Source organism: Diabrotica undecimpunctata, chromosome 3, assembly GCF_040954645.1.
Source record: "Diabrotica undecimpunctata isolate CICGRU chromosome 3, icDiaUnde3, whole genome shotgun sequence".
In the NCBI taxonomy this organism is placed as follows: domain Eukaryota; kingdom Metazoa; phylum Arthropoda; class Insecta; order Coleoptera; family Chrysomelidae; genus Diabrotica; species Diabrotica undecimpunctata.
In genome coordinates, this window is record NC_092805.1 from 117408595 (window position 1) to 117431037 (window position 22443).

At 32.0% G+C, this 22443-nt stretch overlaps 1 protein-coding gene across 1 annotated transcript; it reads left to right on the forward strand.

The window, feature by feature from the left end:
• Window positions 1–19244: 19244 nt before the first annotated feature.
• LOC140437284 (uncharacterized) lies at window positions 19245–22412 on the forward strand. Its single transcript, XM_072526714.1, has 3 exons — window positions 19245–19371; window positions 19774–19926; window positions 20181–22412. The coding sequence occupies exons 1-3, from the start codon at window positions 19345–19347 to the stop codon at window positions 22191–22193; spliced, it is 2193 nt and encodes a 730-aa protein (XP_072382815.1). The 5' UTR covers window positions 19245–19344; the 3' UTR covers window positions 22194–22412.
• The last annotated feature ends 31 nt before the right edge of the window (window positions 22413–22443 follow it).

Consider the following 22443-nt stretch of genomic DNA (forward strand, 5'->3'; position numbering starts at 1 on the left):
TTCATGGAGTTATTTTTCGAGCGATCAAAATAACACGAGAGTTGAATTGAGGGTAAAGACAAATAGAGAAGTTGTCAGAGAAGATATATTTGCAGAATACTAATTTGGTAATGTCACTGAAAGACTTGGAGGTCGTCAACGTGAAACTACTCCTTGGCTGGAATAATTTTTCATCATCGAACTGTTCCCGTTTTTGTGGAAGGCACTTTAAATCGATCTCAATATATTGATCGTATTTAAGAACCTGTTGTCGTTCCATTTGCCACTGCTGCAGGTCCTGATTTGTTACATTAAGGATAATACAAGGCCAAATACTGCAGCAATAGTAATAGATTGGTTTCATCATGAGGATATTTCACTTTTACTGTGGCCAGCACAATCGCCAGATCTTAATCCCATCGAGCATGTATAAGATATGCTTCAGAGACAGATTGCTCCAATTCTTCACAACGTTTATACTAGACAAGGTTTTTAAAATCTTCTTAAACAGGAATGGATCATCTTGCCTTAAAACGAAATTGATAATTTAATGTTAAGCATGCCAAAGAGGTTTTATGCCGTAATTAATGCTGTTGAATGTTTTATATTGATTGTTTGTTATGTTAAGAATTTCCATTGAATTAATGGACTTTTTAACTATTGTTTAATTATTTCATCATAAAGAAATCATAAGTGGCACAAGCTTGGAAAACATTAAAGCAGTTTAGGAAAAATGAGAAAAATGAAGACAACATTTCTCTTATAAAGTTAAATGAATGGGAAGAATATTATACGAAACTGCTGAAAGAGGATAGAGTTGAGTACAGATGGGAAAAGATAAGGGAATTAATAGACAACAGAGACGAAAGACAGGAAATCCCTATAATAACATTATCTGAATTGACAGAAACCTTAAAAGAGGTTAAAAACGGAAAAGCCGCAAGGCCTGGAGACATTCCCATAGAGCTGGTTAAATACTGCACTTTTAGAATTAATAGTAGACCTTTTCAATAAATGTATGTGTGGAGACCAGGAAATTCCTAAAGATTGGAATAAATCTTATATAAGCTCCATATATAAGAGAGGGAATAAAAGAGACTGTTCCAATTATAGAGGTATTAGTGTGACGAGCTCTGTGGGCCGGTTGTACGGCAGAATATTAAAGAAGAGGGTTGAAAGACAGATACAAGATATTGAAGAACAAAGCGGCTTTCGTACCGGGAGATCCTGCCTTGATAATATATTTATCCTACTACAAATAATTGAAAAGCGTGTCGAAAGAAGTAAAGAGACCCATTTGGTATTTATAGACCTTGAGAAAGCATATGATAGTGTCCCGTTAAAGAAAATGTTTCAGGTCCTCGAAAGGTCCGGACTGGATTCGACGTATATCCGAGCGATATATAAATTGTACGAAAATGCAGTTAGTTGTGTAAAAATTGGAACCAGAACTTCAAATGAATTTAAAGTCACTAAAGGCCTAAAGCAAGGATGCTGTTTGTCACCGACACTCTTTAAAATATACGTCCAAGAAGCATTGAGGAATTGGAGAAATAAATGTAGATTTATGGGCATCGAAGTGGGACAAGAAACTCTGTATACATTGTTGTTTGCAGATGATCAGGTGGTGGTTGCAACCGATGAGGAAGATATAAATTATATGAATCGAAAGTTATTTGAGGAATATGCCAAATGGGGGCTTACTGTAAACATAAGCAAAACAGAATATTTAAAAATTGGAGGAAATACTACAGATCTGAGGCTTGAAAACGCAGTCATAAAAGGCTGCAACCAGTATAAATATCTAGGAAGCATCATATCAGCAGATGGCAGAGTTAAGATATATGTACAAAACCGAATAATCCAAGGGAAAAAATGCATACGAATACTGAATTCATTACTGTGGTCTAATAAAATAAAGAAGCATACCAAACTTCGCGTATACAGAGCAATTGTAGAACCAATTACCACATATGTAGAACGAGATAAAGTAGACGTTGTGGAAATGGATTATCTTAGAAGGTCATGTCGAGTATCGAGAATGGAGAGAATCAGGAATGAGGAAATACGAAACCGTAGAGGAATTAGAGATACTCTTTCAGATAGAATACAAGGAAGGCAATTACAGTGGTATGGTCACGTGATGAGAATGGAGGAGGAGCGGTGGCCAAAGAAAGCCTTAATGTATGTTCCGCCAGAAAGAAGGAAAAGGGGAAGACCACCAAATTCCTGGAGAAGAGAAATTACAAAAACAATGCAATCTAGAGGCTTAGAAGAGGGAGATTGGAGAGATAGGAAAAGATGGAGGCTGAAATGCGAGAAGCGGCAATCGCCGTAGGACCCCCGTTATATGATGATGAGAAATCATAGTACACTAAAATTAAGCTGAATTTTATGCTGACTAATTAGGCATTATAACGATATGTCACTTTTTAAAATCCAATCAAAACTGATGTTTATATGGGAAAAAAACTTTGTGTTCCTTAGACATTTTTGATGTATTTATTATTTTATGCATATGAATTATCGTAATAGTAATCAACAATCCGAAAAAAAAACTGAAAACAAATATAAAATAAAAATAGAAAACTTATAGCCATGCCCAAGATGCCACAGATAAATAATATTTTAACCATATTAAAAATATAATTAGTAGTGATAACAACAGTACACACACCAGTAATGAGTATAAAAGAGTAATTACATCAGTTATTGGACCTTGTAAACATTGACTAGCGAGAACACAAATATAGTCAAAAAGGCGTGGAAACAAATATCAAAGTTATAAAAAATTACCACAGAATATATTGGAAGATTGCTTTAAAAAAATGCTTACTAATCCGTGAAACTAGAAGCCACACTTAAGTAATATGCTTCAAATTTGCATCATAATGAACATTTATTTATTCTTAAACCTACAGTATATTTAATTTCAAGACAAGGTACAGAAAAACAAGGGAATATTTAGTATTTGTAAAAATCCCTAACTCCCTATTATTTTGTCGGCATATGTCTTGGAATCGAAAGTAGTATAATACAAATTATCTTTAGTAATCACTATACCTTCAGTTTTTCTCAACATTTTGATGATCCCCCGTAAACAACACCTATACTGCCAATACATAAATATATATTTGTTATGTTTTGTAACACACACTTTATAAATTAATTTGGTGTTTTGTGATTTCAATACAGAAGTTAATACGTGCTTGACTAGTTAGGAAATGGCCCATGAATGAACAGTGCTCGAAATTATTATTATGTAGATAATTATTGATATCTTTTATGTGGTTAATAGTTCTTTCAATATCTGCTGTTCTGATCATTTTCATCGATCGAGTGATGTACCATATAATACATTCGTTACATGCTTTACGATATATAGCTAGCGCCATTGTAATGAAGTTTCTTCCCACAAATTTTAAAAGGGCATTGGTTTAGTAGATCGTAACTGGCGCAAGTCTGTCTGAATAGTCGATAACACTAAGACTTAAGCACTAACTTACTCTTCGCTGATACGCCACTGAATTAATGCCCAGTTTCCGATCATTTCACCGCCGCACAGTGGGACGAAATGTTGAAAGCGTGGTCGAAAGTCCCGGAAGAGATTTTCAACTATTAAGTTGTCTACGGGTGGATTGGCACTATTGAATTCCAGTCGTAGAAACAGATGGCCGATTCATTTTCAAGTTTCAGAGTAAGTCTAACACTACATATTTTTGTTAGTCAGGCGACAGGTCCTGATGAAATTCCAAGTGAAATATACAAACTTATAAATGATAGCAGTGTTTTAGAGGCCATAACTTCGTTTTTCAATACCATTTATACTAGATATTATTATTGTTCATAGCTCTACCTAAGAAGACAACATCAAAACCTGTGCTGATTATAGAACCATCAATTTGTTAAGCCATTTTTTTTTAAATTTGTCTAAAGGTAATACATGGCCGTATCAAGTGACACATAGTTTGGTTTCGGGTTTGGAACGAGAGAGGCATTTGTTTGGGATGAACGTACCTGCTCAACGATGTCGTGATATATCTGTAGACATGTACTGTTGTTTTATTGACTTCCAAAACGCATTTGATCGTGTTAAGCACTCTATATTGATCGAAGTTGTAAGAAACATTGAGACAATAACTTTTAAATAACACATCACATTTAATTTTCAACAAACAATTTACACAATACCTACATTCCTAGTCTAGTTGTTAATATCTTTTCCCCTCAACAACTTTTCCAATATTCGTTAATAGTTGCAGTAAAGACGATGTTCACTTATCACCAGTTTACCATAACAGTTTTTAACTATGTTTTCTCAAACATGTAATAATAATCCTTGTATCGGAATTTAAGTAATATTTATTTATTTAATTTCAATTTTACTAGATTGTGTTTTCACTTAAATTTTATTTTGTTTTGTTTAATCAATTTTAAAGTCATTTAATAATCACACACATATAATATTGGTATAATTGCCGTATATTCTGTACCAGACAACACCCAATACGGGTTATTATATTTTCAGCATTTAGTTTACCATGTACCGTTGACCTGAAGATGCATAGCAAATTAGAGTATGAGAAACCGGTCGTTAGTGGTAGAATAATTGATTGTGAGTAAGTCATTGATACACATTTAGACTTTTGGCCTCGTTTTCAGCAATTCGTCACACTGTGCGGTGGCTTGATGCGAAAATACGTCATTCGCTTAGCCGGTTCATCACACTTGGCGTTTACTGTATATTCTACAAAGTTTTGTATGCCGAACGATTTTAAGGTCCATCATTTTACTGCATATTTAATTATTTTGAGCATTGTATTTGCTTATAATTGTTGTAAGAGTAAATAGGCCTTGTGCTGAGTTGAAAATTGCAAGGAAGAAATTCCTGTAGATTGTATACCAATTGGTTTTAAAACGTCCATGAAATTAATTAATATTTTAGTTAGTGTCTACAGGGGACATTATTCAATTCGTTTTAATAGAACAATTTTGATAGACTTGAACAGAAGAATGCAGGGTGGGTTGTTTTAATTAGATTAGATGGACTGTTTTAATTAATTGTGTAAATAATATTCATTGTTTGAAGGAATCTAATGGAAATGCTTTGCTGTAAGGTTTTCATCACATCTATGCTCCCTATTTAAGGCGTATTTCCTTCAAGCATGATTAAAAAACTGCATTCATAATTTGCTCATATATATATATATATATATATATATATATATATATATATATATATATATATATATATATATATATATATATAAGAAATACTGGATATTAGTGACTGTCGATATAAACAAACAACACAGTTTATTAGGGTTGCAGTCAGAAAATTGGCCGGGATGTTAATGAAACACTCTTTTGACTTTTTGTCTAGCTTTCGGAATGGTTTTATTCCTTTTTCAAGACGTAGTCGTTGAGATTATTTATAAAAGCATTGACACTCAACATTAATAACACACATATAAAATAATGAAATGGTTTTCGGAATGGTTTTATTTCTTTTTCAAGACATAGTCGTTGAGATTATTTATAAAAGCATTGACAGTCAACATTAATAACACACATATAAAATAATGGACAAAATACATTATAAAATTTTTAAAATTTTGGTAAAGATAGTAAAACTTAGTTTATGGCATCTTTTACTGGTGTGTTTTAACTCTGACACATAAAGAAAAGAAAGAAAAAACCCTATAGGGTTTTTTTTCTGTTCTCTACCAAAATCTATTTACTTCTAATCTATCTATCTTTACCAAAATTTTAGAATGTATTTTGTCCATTATTTTATATTTTATATGTGTGTTATTAATGTTGAGTGTCAATGCTTTTATAAATAATCTCAACGACTACCTATGTCTTGAAAAAGGAATAAAACCATTCCGAAAGCTAGACAAAAAGTCAAAAGAGTGTTTCATTAACATGCCGGCCAATTTTCTCACTGCAACCCTAATAAACTGTATATATATATATATATATATATATATATATATATATATATATATATATGTATGTATGTATTTAAATACGAATGATCATCTAAAAGCTTTCAAAATGGTGAAAATGGAAAATGATTTAGTTTAAATTTGAGATGCACACGTGCATACGTTCACTTTTGGGTTTGAATGTGACCTCTAGGTCTCGGAGGATGTTTTATATTCACTTTTGCCATTAGAAAGATAAATTTATTTTTCACTGCATAATATTCGCACAATAATCGTAAGACTAAAAAGAATACAAAGAATCTGTTCATAATACCCATGTCTATAAACCATGCCTACAGTATAAACCTTTTCCTAGTTAAATTTTTTTGTTTACGACTATAGTTGAAATTACAATGGATACATTACTTAATGAGTAGTGTAAGTTTTAATGAACTATATTCCTATTCAAATATAAAGTTGCAGAATTCAGCAAAAATAAGCAATTAGGTAAAAAAAATAAAAGTGAAAAATATATGCGTGATAAGTTAGATATCTAATGAAAAGTCCTGCTTAGTTAGTCTGCATACGGGTTGTTATTCATATAACAAGCCTCAGAGAAAGGTAATCGTTAAGCTTGAGAACTGCGGGGTACTGACTCATGACGCATCTCCTACGCTTCTCAGACATTACAAATTTTATTTAATGTTAGCTCTAACACCCTCCTCATGATTAACGATTACGCTTGTCTAAAGCTTTTCTTACACCTCGTATGATAACGACCCGTATGAGTACTGATTAAGTCTTCCCTTAAATCTACTGGCCAATGTCATTTGAGTATTGTGTTTTGTTGTGGTTCTAGCAATGTTTGACACTTGCTTCTTTGATGATATCCTTAATTTTTCAAGTCTTAGTAAAAGGATTGACTGGATTATTAGATATTATACTTAGGATTTTTCAGTGGCAACATGAAATGACATGAATATGAGTAATTGTTTTTCTGTTAGATAATTGACATACAGTATATTAAAGTAGCAACAATTCAGAACTGACAAAAATACTTTCTTGTAATAAATAATCAAAATATGAAAATGTAAGTCTTGCGATAATTTTGAAGTGAAGAGTATCTTGATTCTATTTAAAATGCAGCCTTGTCATAATTGTACAATGGACTAAGTGACCTTTGAGTCATAAGCTTACATAGTATGCTTATTCTTACATGACATACCAACTTTTTTCGCTTAGAAGCCTGGCTTAAATTTTGTCTGTAACCACCGCCACCGTTCTTGTCACTGTGTTATTGGGCACATAAAACAAGTGATAATGTAAAACCCAAACTTTTTCAATTGACTGGTACTTGAAATTTCAAACGTTTTCAATAGATGGTACCAACACATATATACGCTCATAAAAGGTTAACATTTAACACAAAAGTGTCGCTCAATTCAGAAAGTTTTAAAATGTAAATAAACAAATTTTTTATCCTGGTCGTTAGAGTTGTAGACAATCAATTTTGGCGCAGTTCACATGCAAACTTTTAAAAATAGTTGTAATAATTATTTGTAGAATCGAATTCAGCTTCAAGCAATTTTTTATTTCTTTATTTAGAATTAGAATTAAAAATATGCTTTATTTTCATTGAAAATTGTACAATTTTATGGACAAAGCTTACAAAAAGTGAAATTACATAAATGGTCAATATCACAAAATAAAAGAAAACAAAATAAACAATCCATTGCAAAATTTAAATAAATTACAAATTGCATAATAAAACCTTACGACCTAATAAGTTGAGGTTACTGCCTATGATACCCAAATATAGATAAAAATACTTTAGTTACTTGTACATAAAGGTACTGTAATTTCTTAGTTATTCATTAAGAAATTCTACTGAATAATACGGTTTTTCAGATAGATAGGCTTTTGTCATTTTACGGAACTTGGGGAAAGATGTTGCCTATTTAAGTTGTAAAGGGAGATGGCTGTATAGTTGTTTTGCAGAATATAATATAGATTTCTTTACTAACTTGGAGTGGACGAGATCGATAAATAAACATCAAAGGTTTTATTTCTGGTGGAGTAATCATGATTATGTCTGGCTGGAAAAACATGTGGATGTTTACAAATTAAACAAACAGTTTGTAAAATATATAAAGAGGGAAGCGTTAAAATCCCGTGATTTTTTAAGTAGCTTCTGCAAGGTGTTGTTCTTCTGAAGCCAAACAGATAAAAATACCATATGTTTTTGTAATTTAAAAATAACATCAGATTGTGCATCTGTACTAGAACCCCTAAAAGGAAGACCATATCCGATGATCTATAAATGCAAAGAATGTTAAGATTAAGATTCATATTACAAACTAAGGAAAACTCCAAGAAGGCTTCACTCAACAAGAAAACATATTTTGTTACCGTACGGAAATCATTATTTGTAGGAAGAATTAGGGTGCCACCATGAGCTGAACATCGTACCTAGCAATTGTGGTATATTTTCAACAAACATGCTGAAGTTGTCATGACTAAAATAATTTGAGGTTTCTAGTCCCAGAAGACACGTTGTATTGTTTAAAAATTTCGTTTTGGAGAGACAACGGAATAGTATTTTCGATGACATTCCATTGATTTTTGCAGGTGAATAATTGTTTTCGAAGAAAGGACCTAAAAGCATCTATATTAGCTTCCACCTTAGTTGGACCAATTCCATAGGCATCGTTAAATTCTATAAGGATTTTCGTAGATCTTCAGTCTTAGTGGAAAGTCCTTCAAAAACCAAAATAAGTTTAGCACTTGTGTTGGTAAATCCATCGTAACATACTGAAGCAGGTTGGTCGTTGGTCGTGTAGAAAAACAAGATGTAGCTTGATGGTTTTTAAGATATCTGGTTGCTTAATCGTGCTAGAAGATATCGACTGTTCGAGTTATTGGTTAATCTAACTATTGGTGGGGTCAAAGGATCCGAATTTATCGATCCTTCCAAACTTTGATAAAGCTTCCATTCTTTAAACTTAAAGGGCTTTAAAATCAAGTATTTCTTTTTTCAAAATATCGGGTCTGTTGTATTACCTGGATTTTTTTTGTTAGTAAAAGAAAATTCTTAAAGAATGCGCATATTGCTTTCTTGTTATTGAAACAGAAATGATATGCTAAAACAAGAACTATTCTTATGAACTAGCTAGAATATTTGGCTTAGCAAATGATTTTTTCGTACATTTAAAATTTATATTTTTACCTACAGGGTTTGCACTAATCTGTTTACCTAAAATAATGCTTTTTGTCGTTTACGTAATGCATAACACTAAATGTTCAATTAGTTCGTCCAAGTTCATCAACTTCAATTAGATCAGTAGATTCAATTGAAAAATAAAATGAAAACTGCTTTGGCAGAGTTTTGAAGCTTGAAGTTGTTTCTCAATAACTATATTTCAATGATGCTAGAAAAACGATTGATATGGTTCATTATCCAACGTATATTTTGTGTTCTTGTCCTTAAGATATTTTTGTAAACTATACTTTAACTCAATGGATAGAACATTACCAGATCTTCAAAAAACATGATTAATTTAATCAATTAGCCAAAGGGCAAGCATTAAATGTATTTTTTTTTCTTTTTTTTTTTTTAATAAAAGAAGAGGTTTAATATAATCGAGTTCATTGATTAAAAGAAATAAACTAAAATAATAAAAGAATTAAAAGAATAACAAGGTTAATTATCAAAATGAGGATATTCTATTGACACTTAAATGTCTGATTAATACTTCAGCTTTTGACAACACTAACTTATCTACAAAACTGATTTGTGACTGATCGATCCTCAATGAACAGCAATTTGGTCGAATCTTGTGTCATCTTCCTTTTTTAAGACTATGTTAAGGTTCATTTCGTGAATTTTTCTGGCTTCCCAACCGCTTTGGAGTTTTAGGGGCGTTAGGGGGTACTATCCCATCTGGGTTTTTGACAACACTAACTTATCTACAAAACTGATTTGTGACTGATCGATTATCACTGAACAGAATTTAGGTCGAATCTTGTGTCATCTTTTTTTGTTAAGATTATATTGAGGTTCACTTCCTGAATTCTTCCGAAAGTTCGTTTCAGAAATTGTTTATTCTGGCCTTCCCGACCGTTTTGGAGTTTCAGGGGCGTCTGGGGGTACTATCCCATCTGGAATTTTAAAAATATTTAACCATTCACAAATCCTCCTGGCATAATGGCGCCAAGCAAGATGAAACCAAAATATTATTTCATCATTCTAATTGATTAAATATTAGTAAAATTAAACATATTGGATAAATATCTTTGAGTAGAAATCTCAGCATCCACATCTCCCCAAACTCAGTCAACATATGGTGTTGAACTCCTATCTTCGGATAATCTAGTATGGGATCGTTTCGGTACCCTAGATAAACTACGAGACTCTAGCAAGGTTACGGTAGCCTGGGTACCAGGGCACGAGGATCAAAAGGCAATGAAAAAGCAGATCAACTGGCCAAACAAGGCTCATTTTTGCCATTCATTGAACCGGAACCCTTCTGCGGCGTTGCAAAGGCAGTAATAAGAACAGCTACAAGAAAATGGGTAGCAACATGGTAGCAAATGGTAACAAATCTCTGAAATGGTGGAGGAATTCACCAGGACAAAGACAGGCGAAACAGTTTATTATAGAACATTCGCCAAAATTGACAGCAGACCTAATAAGCAAAGAGGGAAAAAAGTCAAAGCGGTAGTAGGTCTGTAAACAGGGCACTGTAAGCTGAATATGCAGTTAAACCTGTTGGTATTGGCAGATGATGATCTATTCAGATTCTATCACCTAGAGGAAGAAACAGCAGAGCACTTTTTGAGTCAGTGCGATAGCCTGGCAAATGTGCGGTTTCTTACATTAGGCGAAGAAGCATTTCTTCTCCTACTTCGTAAATATGATCAACCAGAATTTGGAAACCTTTAATGTTTTCTGATAGAATTACTGTTTCGTCCGCATAACTAATTACATTAAGTAATTCTTCTTTGATTTTTATTCCATATGGCTGCGTCTTGAGTGTTTTTTGGTTAAATGGTGCCTTACTAGTTCCCATAGCATTTCTAAAACTAAATTGGGTTTTTTCGAAGAGATCTTCTTCGCATTTGCGCCTAATTCTATTGTGAAGTATTCTTAAAAAAATCTTTATCCCTTTTTGTATTTTACACCATTTATGGTAACTATTTGCTGAACAGTCTTATATCATATAATATAACAGTTCAAAACTGCTACCGAGCTCTCGACTAGAAACACCAATTCGGTCTTGAGGTTGAGATGAACACCAGTCTATTAATACTGTTGTGTGTTAAAATATGAGGTCTTCCAGTTTTCGGCAAATTAGTGTAAAATATACTATCGTTTTGCTATATAAATCTTTGCCTACATTTGGAGCTCTCAAAAAGTTGACAATTTTATCTTTGGGCAACCGTCCAACACACACTAAATAATGCACCAACGAAAGATTTTCGAAATAGCTATGTAGAATTGCTTCTTTGCCAATGTCATAATTCTGTTTTTAGTTCTGGTTTGGGAAAAATTTAGCAGGCAGATAATAATTTTCTTAAAGCTTTTCTCATAAATCAAGCCAAACGTGTTGTCCGAATCTGTCACTCTTTTTCGCTGGAAATGTTTAGATCCTAAAATATATTTGGCTAATTTTTCAAATACCTACATAATCAATTTTTCCATACATATATTTGGACACAGCAGTCAATATGCTGTATGAAAAAAGTTCCAAGAAAATCCGTCATTAATGCTAAATTGCATCTAACCCATGTTTGTTTAGTAGTTATATATTTAGTATGTTGCTTAATGTAGAATTTTAATGGACTATTTAAAATATTTTTTTAACCCTTTATACCATGCCACATTAAGTCATCTAAACACGAATATATAATGCTAACAAAAATTTTGTGAACCTTTGTTAAAATGATTTAACAGTTAAATACTTTTGTTGTAATTTCATAATTTTATACTACGCTGTACATAACTAAGATATCATAGATACAGTTACTGAACTACTGACTTTATTTCTAACATGATTGTCGTAGCATAGGTTAACGAATTGTATATATATGATAAGGGCAAATTTCGCATATATGTAAATTATTTTGTACATTTGTTTCATATATTTTTGTTGCAAATAAAACGATGTTTACGTTAAAAAGTCTTTATCTTTGAATAAAATATTTAATTAATGTGACAGTCAAAAAAAGGGCTTTCATACGGAAATTAACTTGATAATTGCCAAAGTTTAAAAATATGAGTTCAATATAAATGTATGGTGTTAGCAATATCCTCCATACACAGTCCCTACTGTATATGTGACCGAGTCACAAATGAGGAGGTGTTCAAGAATGAATAAGAACCGAGAGGTACTGACCACCATCAAATCTCGAAAGTTATAGTTCTTTGGACATATTATGCGAAATGAATACAGATATGCTCTCCTTCAAGCCATCCTGCAAGGAAAAATATTTGGAAAACGTGGTCCAGGAAGAAGAAGAACATCTTGGTTAAAGAACCTCATAATCTGGTTCAATACAACATCTGTGCAGCTTTTCCGCTCTGCTGCAGATAAGATAAAGATTGCCATGATGATCGCCAACATTCGTAACGGATAGGCACATCAAGAAGAAGAAGACAGTCCCTAAAGTCTCTCTGGATACAGCCTCAAAAAAAAATTCTGAATAAAATGAATATCGGTGCAGACTACTGATTATATTACATTATAGAATACTGACTATTGTGATGTTGGAAGCCCAGTGTGATATCTGAGGCCAATGTGGTAACTTCTATGCTCTACTTTTCGCGGAGACACATTAAGCCAGAGATACACATGCCTGTTACTAGCACAATGGCATACCAGTACCTAGCAAGCACCAGCTACTGTCCCCAAACTGGCAAGTGTACGTTAACTGGCATGCTAGCTAATCGCAAAGAATTTGATTCTTCTTGCTAGTAGCATGGTGTAAGATGCAAAGCGCATGCGTGGGGAGTGTCACTGGTATGTGTGAACGCGCGCTATTGCTACGGGCTTGCCAGTAGCTAGCAGAGAATGGTCAGATTTGTTTTGTTGGTGGTAAAAATTAATCGTTTTATTTTTAAACTTTATTTCTAACATGACATCTAATTTTCTAATTTAAAAAATGTTTCGTTGGGGTGATAAAAAAACCATCAAATTTATTGTTATATATATATATATATATATATATATATATATATATATATATATATATATACATATATATATATATATATATATATATATATATATATACAGTAGACTCCCTCTATAACGAGAACTGAAATGGCAGACTAATTACCTCGTTATAAGCGGATCTCGTTATATCCAACAACAATAATACTGTGCATACATATGAATATGTAGTTTTCTAAAACATTAACTTTCTATAGTGAAGCCATTCGGAGCAATATAAGATGCTAATAAATATTGTTTGAATGGCGTTTTTAAAACAAAGTTGTTTACTTTTATTGTCAATGAAACGCATTAAAACAAAAAAGAGTTGTTTACTTTTACTGTCAATGATATACGTTAAAACAAAAAATCTGTTTTCTTTAAATATGTATAAAGCGTATAAAGTTATTTTGTCATTTTTGGCTGCTTTAAATTGTCCAGTATTCTATCTATCATATTTTCTAAAGATGTGAAACAGTTTTATGCTTCTTCATTTGCGTTTTGTCCTTGGATAAAGTTTCTGACAACCTTTAAAACACTTTCCACATCTTGTCTATTAGGACCCATATTATTAGGTGTGAATGGTCAACCCCGTACAATGACACTTGTGAATCATAAATTTTACATTTCCGACTAAGAATCATAAATTGTAAGAAGTTTATTGCGGGCGGCCCGCAGTTAAAAAGGGTATTTATTTATAGCTACGGCCGGGCCAAAACGTAAAAAACACGTTTTTCAATCTTATTTTTTCTCGTTATAAGCAAATTTACCTCGCTATAGAGGGTTATAGTTCAATAGAAATTTCACGGGACATCTAATGTACCTCGTTATAAGCGAAACCTCGTAATAACCGTGTTCGTTATAGAGGGAGTATACTGTATATATATATGTATATATATATATATATATATATATATATATATATATATATATATATATAAAGTAGTTAGGTATTATTGACTGACACGTTATGTAAAATAAAGTTTTATTTTGAGGTTGCAGTCATTAAATGACTGCAACCTCAAAATAAAACTTTATTTTATATATATATAGAAATTTGAGTATCTTTGGAATTATAAATCATCTCTATATAAAAATAAAATAGCCCGTGTTAGAGTAAAACCACTCGACTGTTTGGCACTGGCATGTGTAAAAATTTACCCTGCTTTTTCACCTTGCCACTATAGGCAGGAGAGGAGCTACTGGCATGCAAATTGCTAGCAAATGTGTTTTGTGCTTGCCAGTTACGGGCCTATGCCAGCAACTGGCATGCCAGTTACTTTCCCAATTTACTGGCATGTGTGTACCCGGCTTTAAGCACATTGTAGGCAAAGAGTCTTAAGGTGTATTCTCACTATCATGCAAGGCAAGTGCTCGGCATGGGCAAGGCATCGGCTCGGCAAGATATATTTTGCATAAAATCTTATTCGCTTCACAGGATTTAATTCACCGTTAAGCGAAGGGCTTTGCATGCGACGTTCTTCCGACACAATATTTGCCTAGTATGTGCCGTGCAGGTCACGACAAGCAATCTGCAATCGTGGTTGTTTGAAATCAGTTTCATAGTGCCGATAGAGGATGAAGCGTTAACAGAGACCTACTTTTTCATCGGAGCAACATGAAATGCTCATTGACTGTGTTCGAGAACTCGAAGCGCTTTATGATTTCTCTTCCAAATGATAGCCAGTGCAAAAACATGCTGTGGAAAGAAATGGGTGAGAAATTACAACAAGGTTAGTATATTTGTCATTAAAAATAAATGTGCTGATCTATATACATACATTAAACAAACAGAATTTGTAAAAAATACAATTGTAATTTATATTTTTTCATATTGCCAAAGCACATATCCGGATTCCGAATTAAAGAAAGCTTCTTGCTGTGCATTACCTCCTTATAGGTAGATTTCTTAATATGTATTAATTGTATTCCACTGATAGCTTTTCTTCTTGCACGTTACTGCTTTACAGATAATTGTGTAAAATGCATGTAGTCAAAATAATTTTTTCTACGCAACCAGGTTGTGAATTAAGTTTTCGTAAATATATACGGAAGCGTTGTCTAACATGCCAACAGCAATTTCTACTAAACATCTTGCACGACAATGTCGATAATTAAATAGCCCTTTTTCAATAATATGCAATGATTGAACCTGAGAAAATGGTCTCGAAAGGTAGATTTTAAGGGGAAAAGCTGAATCTCCCAAAATCTGTGCTACAATATCTGATTCTGGTAAATTTGTATTGGTAGGAATATCCAAGGAACCATTTTCGAGTTGTCTCTCTAGTCTGGAATTCGCAAAAATGCCCCCACCACTGTTTTTCCCATATGGTCCTATGTCCATCGTTATAAATTTATAATTTGTATCTACTAATACAAGTAAAACAACGGAAAAGGTTTTTTTATAACTAAAATAAATGGTAGCACTATACCTGGTTGCTACAATTTCAATGTGCTTACTATCAAATAGAGTACCTAGACAATTAGGAAAATTCCAGTCCAAAACCTTCTAGCAATATTTTCCCAGTCTTCCCTATGAGGTGTGGGAATGTAAATTGGTAGTAATTTGGTTACTACTGCACGGCATACTAAGTAAACTATGGCATATACAGTATGAAAAGGATCCCCAGTTGCTAAAAACCTGTAAATAAAAATAATCGTAACTTGGTATTAAGTCGGTTTATTTTTTAAAGATTAAAAAGAAATGTTTTTAAGTTTTTCTGAAAAATGTATTTTTATTTTGTTCATTTGTAGCACTTTTGACCAAAAATTTTTTAGATGCAAAACAATGTAAACAACGCTGGGAATTCATTCGGGGTCAATATAGGAAGATCAAGAACTCCAAAAAAAAACCAGCACAGGTCAGGCAGCAGATAGAAAGTCAAAATGAAAATATGAGAACCAATTAGAATGTGGTAAGACCTCTCATGAAAGATAATCAACGATTGACTTCGATTGCAAGTGAAACTTTAAGCGTTGTAATAGATGATAAGGATGAATAAAACCCTAAAAATCCTAATGTTCCTGAAAGTTACTCTGACTGCTACGCAGACGATACACCTAAAAAAATCAAATTAACGAAACAAAAAGCTAAAGACAATTCTACTCCACAAACTGCTAGTGGTACTCTTATGAAGTATTTACTAGAAGAGGCAAAAAACAAAGTGAACAAAAAGGCAAACTGAATTATTTTTTTGATAGCATTAAAAATAGCGTAAAAAAATTTTCACATGCTGATAAGTATCTTCGAAAAATAAAATCTTTATGATTGTGTCAGATATTGAAAGTAAATATATTGGCCAACAGTTTCCTCATCAATTTTCCATAACGTATGCAGCACATTACCTCAATCCACCTAATACACTATACCAAGGCAATCAACAATTTCCACACCACCAAGATCAGCTACCACTATCTTCACCATATCCATATGCGACTGCTTCAACAATATCTCGGGCATCTTCAAATAGCTGTATACCTCCATCATCAGTAGCTTCATCATATTATGAAAATGTTTCACCGACAGATACTGAATGATGAGACATATTATGTTACTTATAGTTATTTTGGTTACTACGTAGTAAGTAACATTCTTTATAAACAATGTGTTCTGGGAAAGGCCAGAGGGAAGAAGGTCTGTAGGGCTGCCTAGAAAAAGGTGGAAAGATGCAGTCAAAGAAGATCTAGAGAAAATGGGAGTGCGACAATGGGAATTACTGGCACAGGACCGACAAACATGGAAGGCAATAATAGTGAACGCGGCAAAGACTCACGAAGAGTTGTAGCGCCATTGATGATGATGAAGTAACATTCTAGTATATTTTTTAGTCTTTTAAAAGGTATATACCTCGAGAATTTTTGATACGGTACTTATTTCTACTAGTCTATTGTGATGTCAAAGAATAAAAGTATTTTTTTTAATCTGTGGAATTGATTAAAAACTATAATAAACCCAAATATAATAATTCATCATTATAGATATACCCTTTGAATTCAAAAGTAAAATTTAATATGATGTAGATAAAATACGGCACGTAAATAGTTTCAGTACATAGGTACCTTAAACAGACTGCAAGTTTTTGCATCGGTGCAATGGATTCCCGGAAAGAAGTAATTTGTTCTGAAGAGGTCCCTCAATATGCGCCAATAAGTTGTTAAATTCGTCCATTGTCATTCGGTAATATTTATAAAAAGTTTTGTGATTGTCTAAAAGTTCGGAGTATAAAGTTGCAAATTCAAATTCTCCTTCTTCATTGCTTTTCTTTAGCATTTTATGCATCTAAAAGCGTCTTTTTCTGTTTCTGCAATATATTTTTTTTTCATTTTCTGTTTCTTCTTCGTCTAATATTAGAGCAATTTTTATTAATGTAGAATTTATTCTGTGCTTTTGTACTGTACTTTTGAAACCTCTGAACACGGACGTTAAAAAATCTGAACATATCTCTAATTGACATATTTGACAAATGACATAAGCTTTAAAACGTGACGAAAGAATAACAAACACAACACGCTCCAGTGTTGCCAATCGGCGCATAATTATGCGATTTGCGCATAATTTAATTCCCAGCGCATAATTTTCGCATCCTTCATAAAATCGCACAATTTCGCATAATCCAGCTAAGCAAAAGAAAAAGCCAAGGCCAAGCCACAGCTTACAACGTTTATAAGAAGAGTCCGCGTCTTCTTTTTTCCTTTAAAAAAAGATGTTTGTACTGACCTGACATTTTATAGTTATACAGCATTAACTTTAGCAAATAAAAATTACTTTATGGAAGAAAATTTCCATTCTATGGCGGCATTATATCGAAAATAAATTTACAACATGTAAAAATTGATTTTCGGCCACCTGAGTCACCTTCATTAAGAGTGGTTTAGGGTTAACCCGGGAGTGGACGGGTGGTCTGAAAAAGTCACCTGTGGAGTCCATCAGGACCAAAATTTAAATGACTTACAAATTTCAGATAACATTCACATAATGTTTTTAAGTATTTTGTCGGTTTACGTGTCTATTACTTAAGGACCTTATGTTATTCTATTTTTGTTGTTTTATTTTTCAAAAAATATAGGAATTAATCTAAAACCTTTAATTTTCTGCTTTGTTTAACTTTTATTAGCACTTGGTAAACAAATGTTTTCCAAAATTCCTACAGATGTTTTATTAAAATACAAATATTAACCTACACAAATTTGGTTATAACAATAAACAGAAAAATTCTCTGCTCAAAATACAACTTTGAATTTTACTCCAAATTGTTCTCTGTGCATTCAGAGCAACATGCTACAATGTTCTCCATACACAACCAGGACAGACAAAATGTGCAAAAATATCGCGTTTTCTATCTTTTTTAGTATTTGCAATTTCTTTTTTTTATTGGTGGTCATTTCTAATGGGCCTGGTATAGGGGTATTTGATAAGTGTAATGCTGGTTGTTGTACAACTCAAGCTAAATGAGGGTTCAAAGCTTTCCTCATATTTTATTTTGTCATATTCCTAAATCTTTCAAATATTTTTCAGCAATGTTTAAATTCTTCTGAATTGTTTTTTTTATAATTCGAACGAATTGACAGCAGCAACATTCATGAGGCCATAGAATAATACCATAGGTTAACATCTAGAAGTGTATCTAACAAAATTATAGGAATCTCTATTCCTTACTTTGTCAGATCATAAAATGTAATAATTTCTATATATGTAATAATTTGTAAGAAACCGAAAAAAACTGCATAACAAGTATATGAATCTCAATTTCCCATAGTAACAGGAGTAGGCGGGTGAGGTCTGCCAAGACATATTAAATATCTCAAAACCAAAAAATAAATTTGTTTTAAAAATTTCACCATTATTTGGAGGGAGCAATTATTGAAAGGTACTGAAAAGGAAAAGGTCATTTGTATAATATAAATAACATTTACATTAAAATCATTTTTCATTCTTTGTAGTAAGAATCTAACTATAAAGTGCCCTGTTATTCCCCAAGCAAATATTTCTCACCAGAAAAATCCCCCTATCTGACAATACCCAATCAATACACATTGAAGGAAAGGTTTCACATATATTTGAGTAGGTAGGTACTTCACATTTGTATTTACAGGGATTTCACATTAAATTACATATATAAATATAAGGCACAAATTGAAAAAAAAAATTAATTATTCAAGTGTACTTCTTCAACTGTTACTTTGTGTGTTGTGTTTGTGCAAAGAAACTAAAAAATATATAGAAAATGGATAAGTGGCTTTTCAGTTTTAAGGTAAATATAAAAAATAGTTAAAAGTTACAATCATTTATATATATATATATATATATATATATATATATATATATATATATATATATATATATATATATAATAGAGAAATCACATAAGCATTAACCATAACTAAATTTGTACCTTCTAGGATGCATGTTCAATAGTTTAAAATAATTATTTTTTGTTCACATCAAAAAATCATTTCCTATACAATAATTAATGGTACTTATTGGTTTTTTTAAGTACCATATAGTTTACAATATCTTTATGCTTCTTCAAAAATCAAAATTACCAACATATACCTGCTGTGAATGAGAGGTAAAAGTTCAGTAGATTTTGTATAGATCTTTTAAGCTTCTTAAAATTAAATTTTGTGTTTTAATAAAGCAAATTGTTTTTTAGAGTAAACATCAGGAAACAGAGACAAATAAGCAGAAAGATTCCCCAGTACCACTTGATGTAGAAAAGCCAGGTTGCAGTCATCAAGTTGAAGGCTCCCCTATTTATCCTGCTCCCACACATTCTCATATTATGAGTGACAATGGCGATACTATGGTAATGTATTGAAGCAATTGATAATTTTATAAAAATTACATAAAAACACAGACTTCATATCGTATTTATTTATTAAAATTATATAGATAATATAATTAAATTAAACTATAAACTACAAATATCAGATATAATTACAGAAATTAGGTATAATATGAGAAAGATTTAAAACTACTACAGTAGTGAAATACATTTGTATTTGACTTTGACTAATATTTTATTGATTTACACCATCTAAATTATGATTATATTTTTAGAATGATCCTACACCAGCAAAAAAGAAAATAAAAATAGAGAAAGCATCAAAGAGTGAAAAAAAGAAGACTTTTAACAGCTCTTGGAAAAGTGTACCACAGTTTAAGAATTGGTTAGAAAAATCAATAAAACAACCATCATCTGAGGGTAATGAGTACGCCTATTGCAAGGTATGTGATTGTGATATTGTAGCTCATAAAAGTGTATTACTAAAACATTCAATAAGTGAAAGGCATAAATTAAATTGGACAAAAGTGGCGAGCAATACTAAACTCACTGAATTGTATAAACCAAATGCTGATGATGTAGCTGTAAAAACGGCAGAGTTAAAGTTATGTGCCTTGTTGGCAAGCAATAACCTGCCATTTTTATTAGTAGACACCCTAACTCCTTTAATTCAAAATATATGTTATGACTCGAAAATTGCTAAACAATTACACTTAAAACGAACCAAAGCTAAGTCAATTATTTGCAATAACTTGGGGTATAATTTTCTTGAAGAACTATATATTAAATTAAGGGAGCCAGGATGTTTTTTTTCTTTGGTTATGGATGAAACTACTGATATTTCAGTAAAAAAGCAATGTGCATTCACTACTATAATTTATGAAAATAATTCAACCAAAACACAATTTTTTGATCTTGTCGAGGCTCATGGATCAACAGCTAGTGATTTATATGGTATTCTAAAGAACTGTTTAACTTCAAAGAATATTCCACTGACTAATTTTGTAGGGTTTTCATCAGATACCACCAATGTTATGGTTGGAGAGTTTAACTCTGTATTTTCCAAGTTAAAAGAAGAATTTCCACACATAGTATGCATTAGATGCTCATGTCATATGGCACATTTAGCTACATCAAAAGCCTGTTTAAAATTACCTAGGCATGTGGAAGATCTGCTACGGAACATAGGCAGTCATTTTAATAGGAGTGCTTTGAGGAGACACAAATTTATAGAGTTCCAAAATTTTTTTCAAGTGAAAATTCACAAGATACTCTCTCCAGCCATAACAAGATGGTTATCTATTAAAGAATGTGTCGATAGAGTACTTGAGCAATATGAGCCACTTAGAGCATATTTGACAGAGTATGTATTTGAAGACCCGTCAATTACAACAGAAACAATGTTGGAAACCATGTCAAATTTGTTCACACCGGTGTATCTAGAGTTTATGTCATATTCTTTAGGACTAATGACAGATTTCAATTTACTCTTTCAGTCAGAAAAACCACTTCTTTGTAAGGTTCAGCCACAAACTGAAACTCTGTTGAGAACGCTGTGTTCTAATTTTATAAAGATGTCTGTAATAAAAAGAACCAACGACATATTTAGACTTAACCATGAAAACCCTACAAATTTTGTTAGTTTACATGATATTTATATAGGAGTTGCTGCAACAGAAAGCTTGAAAGAATTAAAAAAAAAGCCAAATTTGAACCAAAAAGAATTTGATAGTTTTTTTAAATGTATTTTAGAATTCTATATAGAGTTAGTTAGTAATATTAAAAATCGATTCACCTTTAACGACCCTATCTATAAAATAATTTCAATATTGGATCCCAAAATTGCACAAAGCTTTGAAATAAAATCATTACAATGTGTAACTAATCAATTCCCTATTTTAAAAGAATATGTTAATATTCAGGAGTTAGATAATGAATGGAGAAGACACGCTTTATTAGACTTTGAAAAATTAAATTTAAATTCAGATGACTGTGAGCAATATTGGTCTCAAATATTTAATTTAAAAAATGATGCTAATGCTTTTTTATTTCCGAATTTAAAAAAAACGCTACAGCTACTTTTTGTTTTGCCATTCTCTAATGCTAGTGTAGAACGTATATTTAGTGATTTGTTTAACATAAAAAGTGACAAACGGAATTTATTAAACTCTTCAACAGCAAAGGCTATTTTGGCAACCAAAGCAGGAGTTGAAAAGAATGGCGGTTGCTTAAAATTCATACCATCCAAAAAAATGCTAGGCCATAATACATGGAAAGACAATCAGTAGCTTGTATTTTAATATAGTATGTTTCTACTTTAAGTATACCTATGTTTTTGTTTTAATAGAATAATTTACATTAGTTTAAGATATTTAATCTGTTGTTTACTTGTAAGTACCATTCATAACTGATTATTAAAGCTAAAATATTACAAATGATGTATATTTTTCAAAATATCCTATTTTCCTGATAATATTTTAAGTAAAGAAAATAACTTGGCAAATAATTTGCAAACTTTTATGTCTTCAGTTTCTGAGG

Bases quoted from the DNA above. Each gene is read 5' to 3' on its own strand.
- LOC140437284 (XM_072526714.1), top strand. From the start codon at position 19,345: ATGGATAAGTGGCTTTTCAGTTTTAAG. The intron at 19,372-19,773 runs GTAAATATAAAA...ATTGTTTTTTAG, and splicing joins AGTGGCTTTTCAGTTTTAAG to AGTAAACATCAGGAAACAGA. The intron at 19,927-20,180 runs GTAATGTATTGA...TTATATTTTTAG, and splicing joins GTGACAATGGCGATACTATG to AATGATCCTACACCAGCAAA.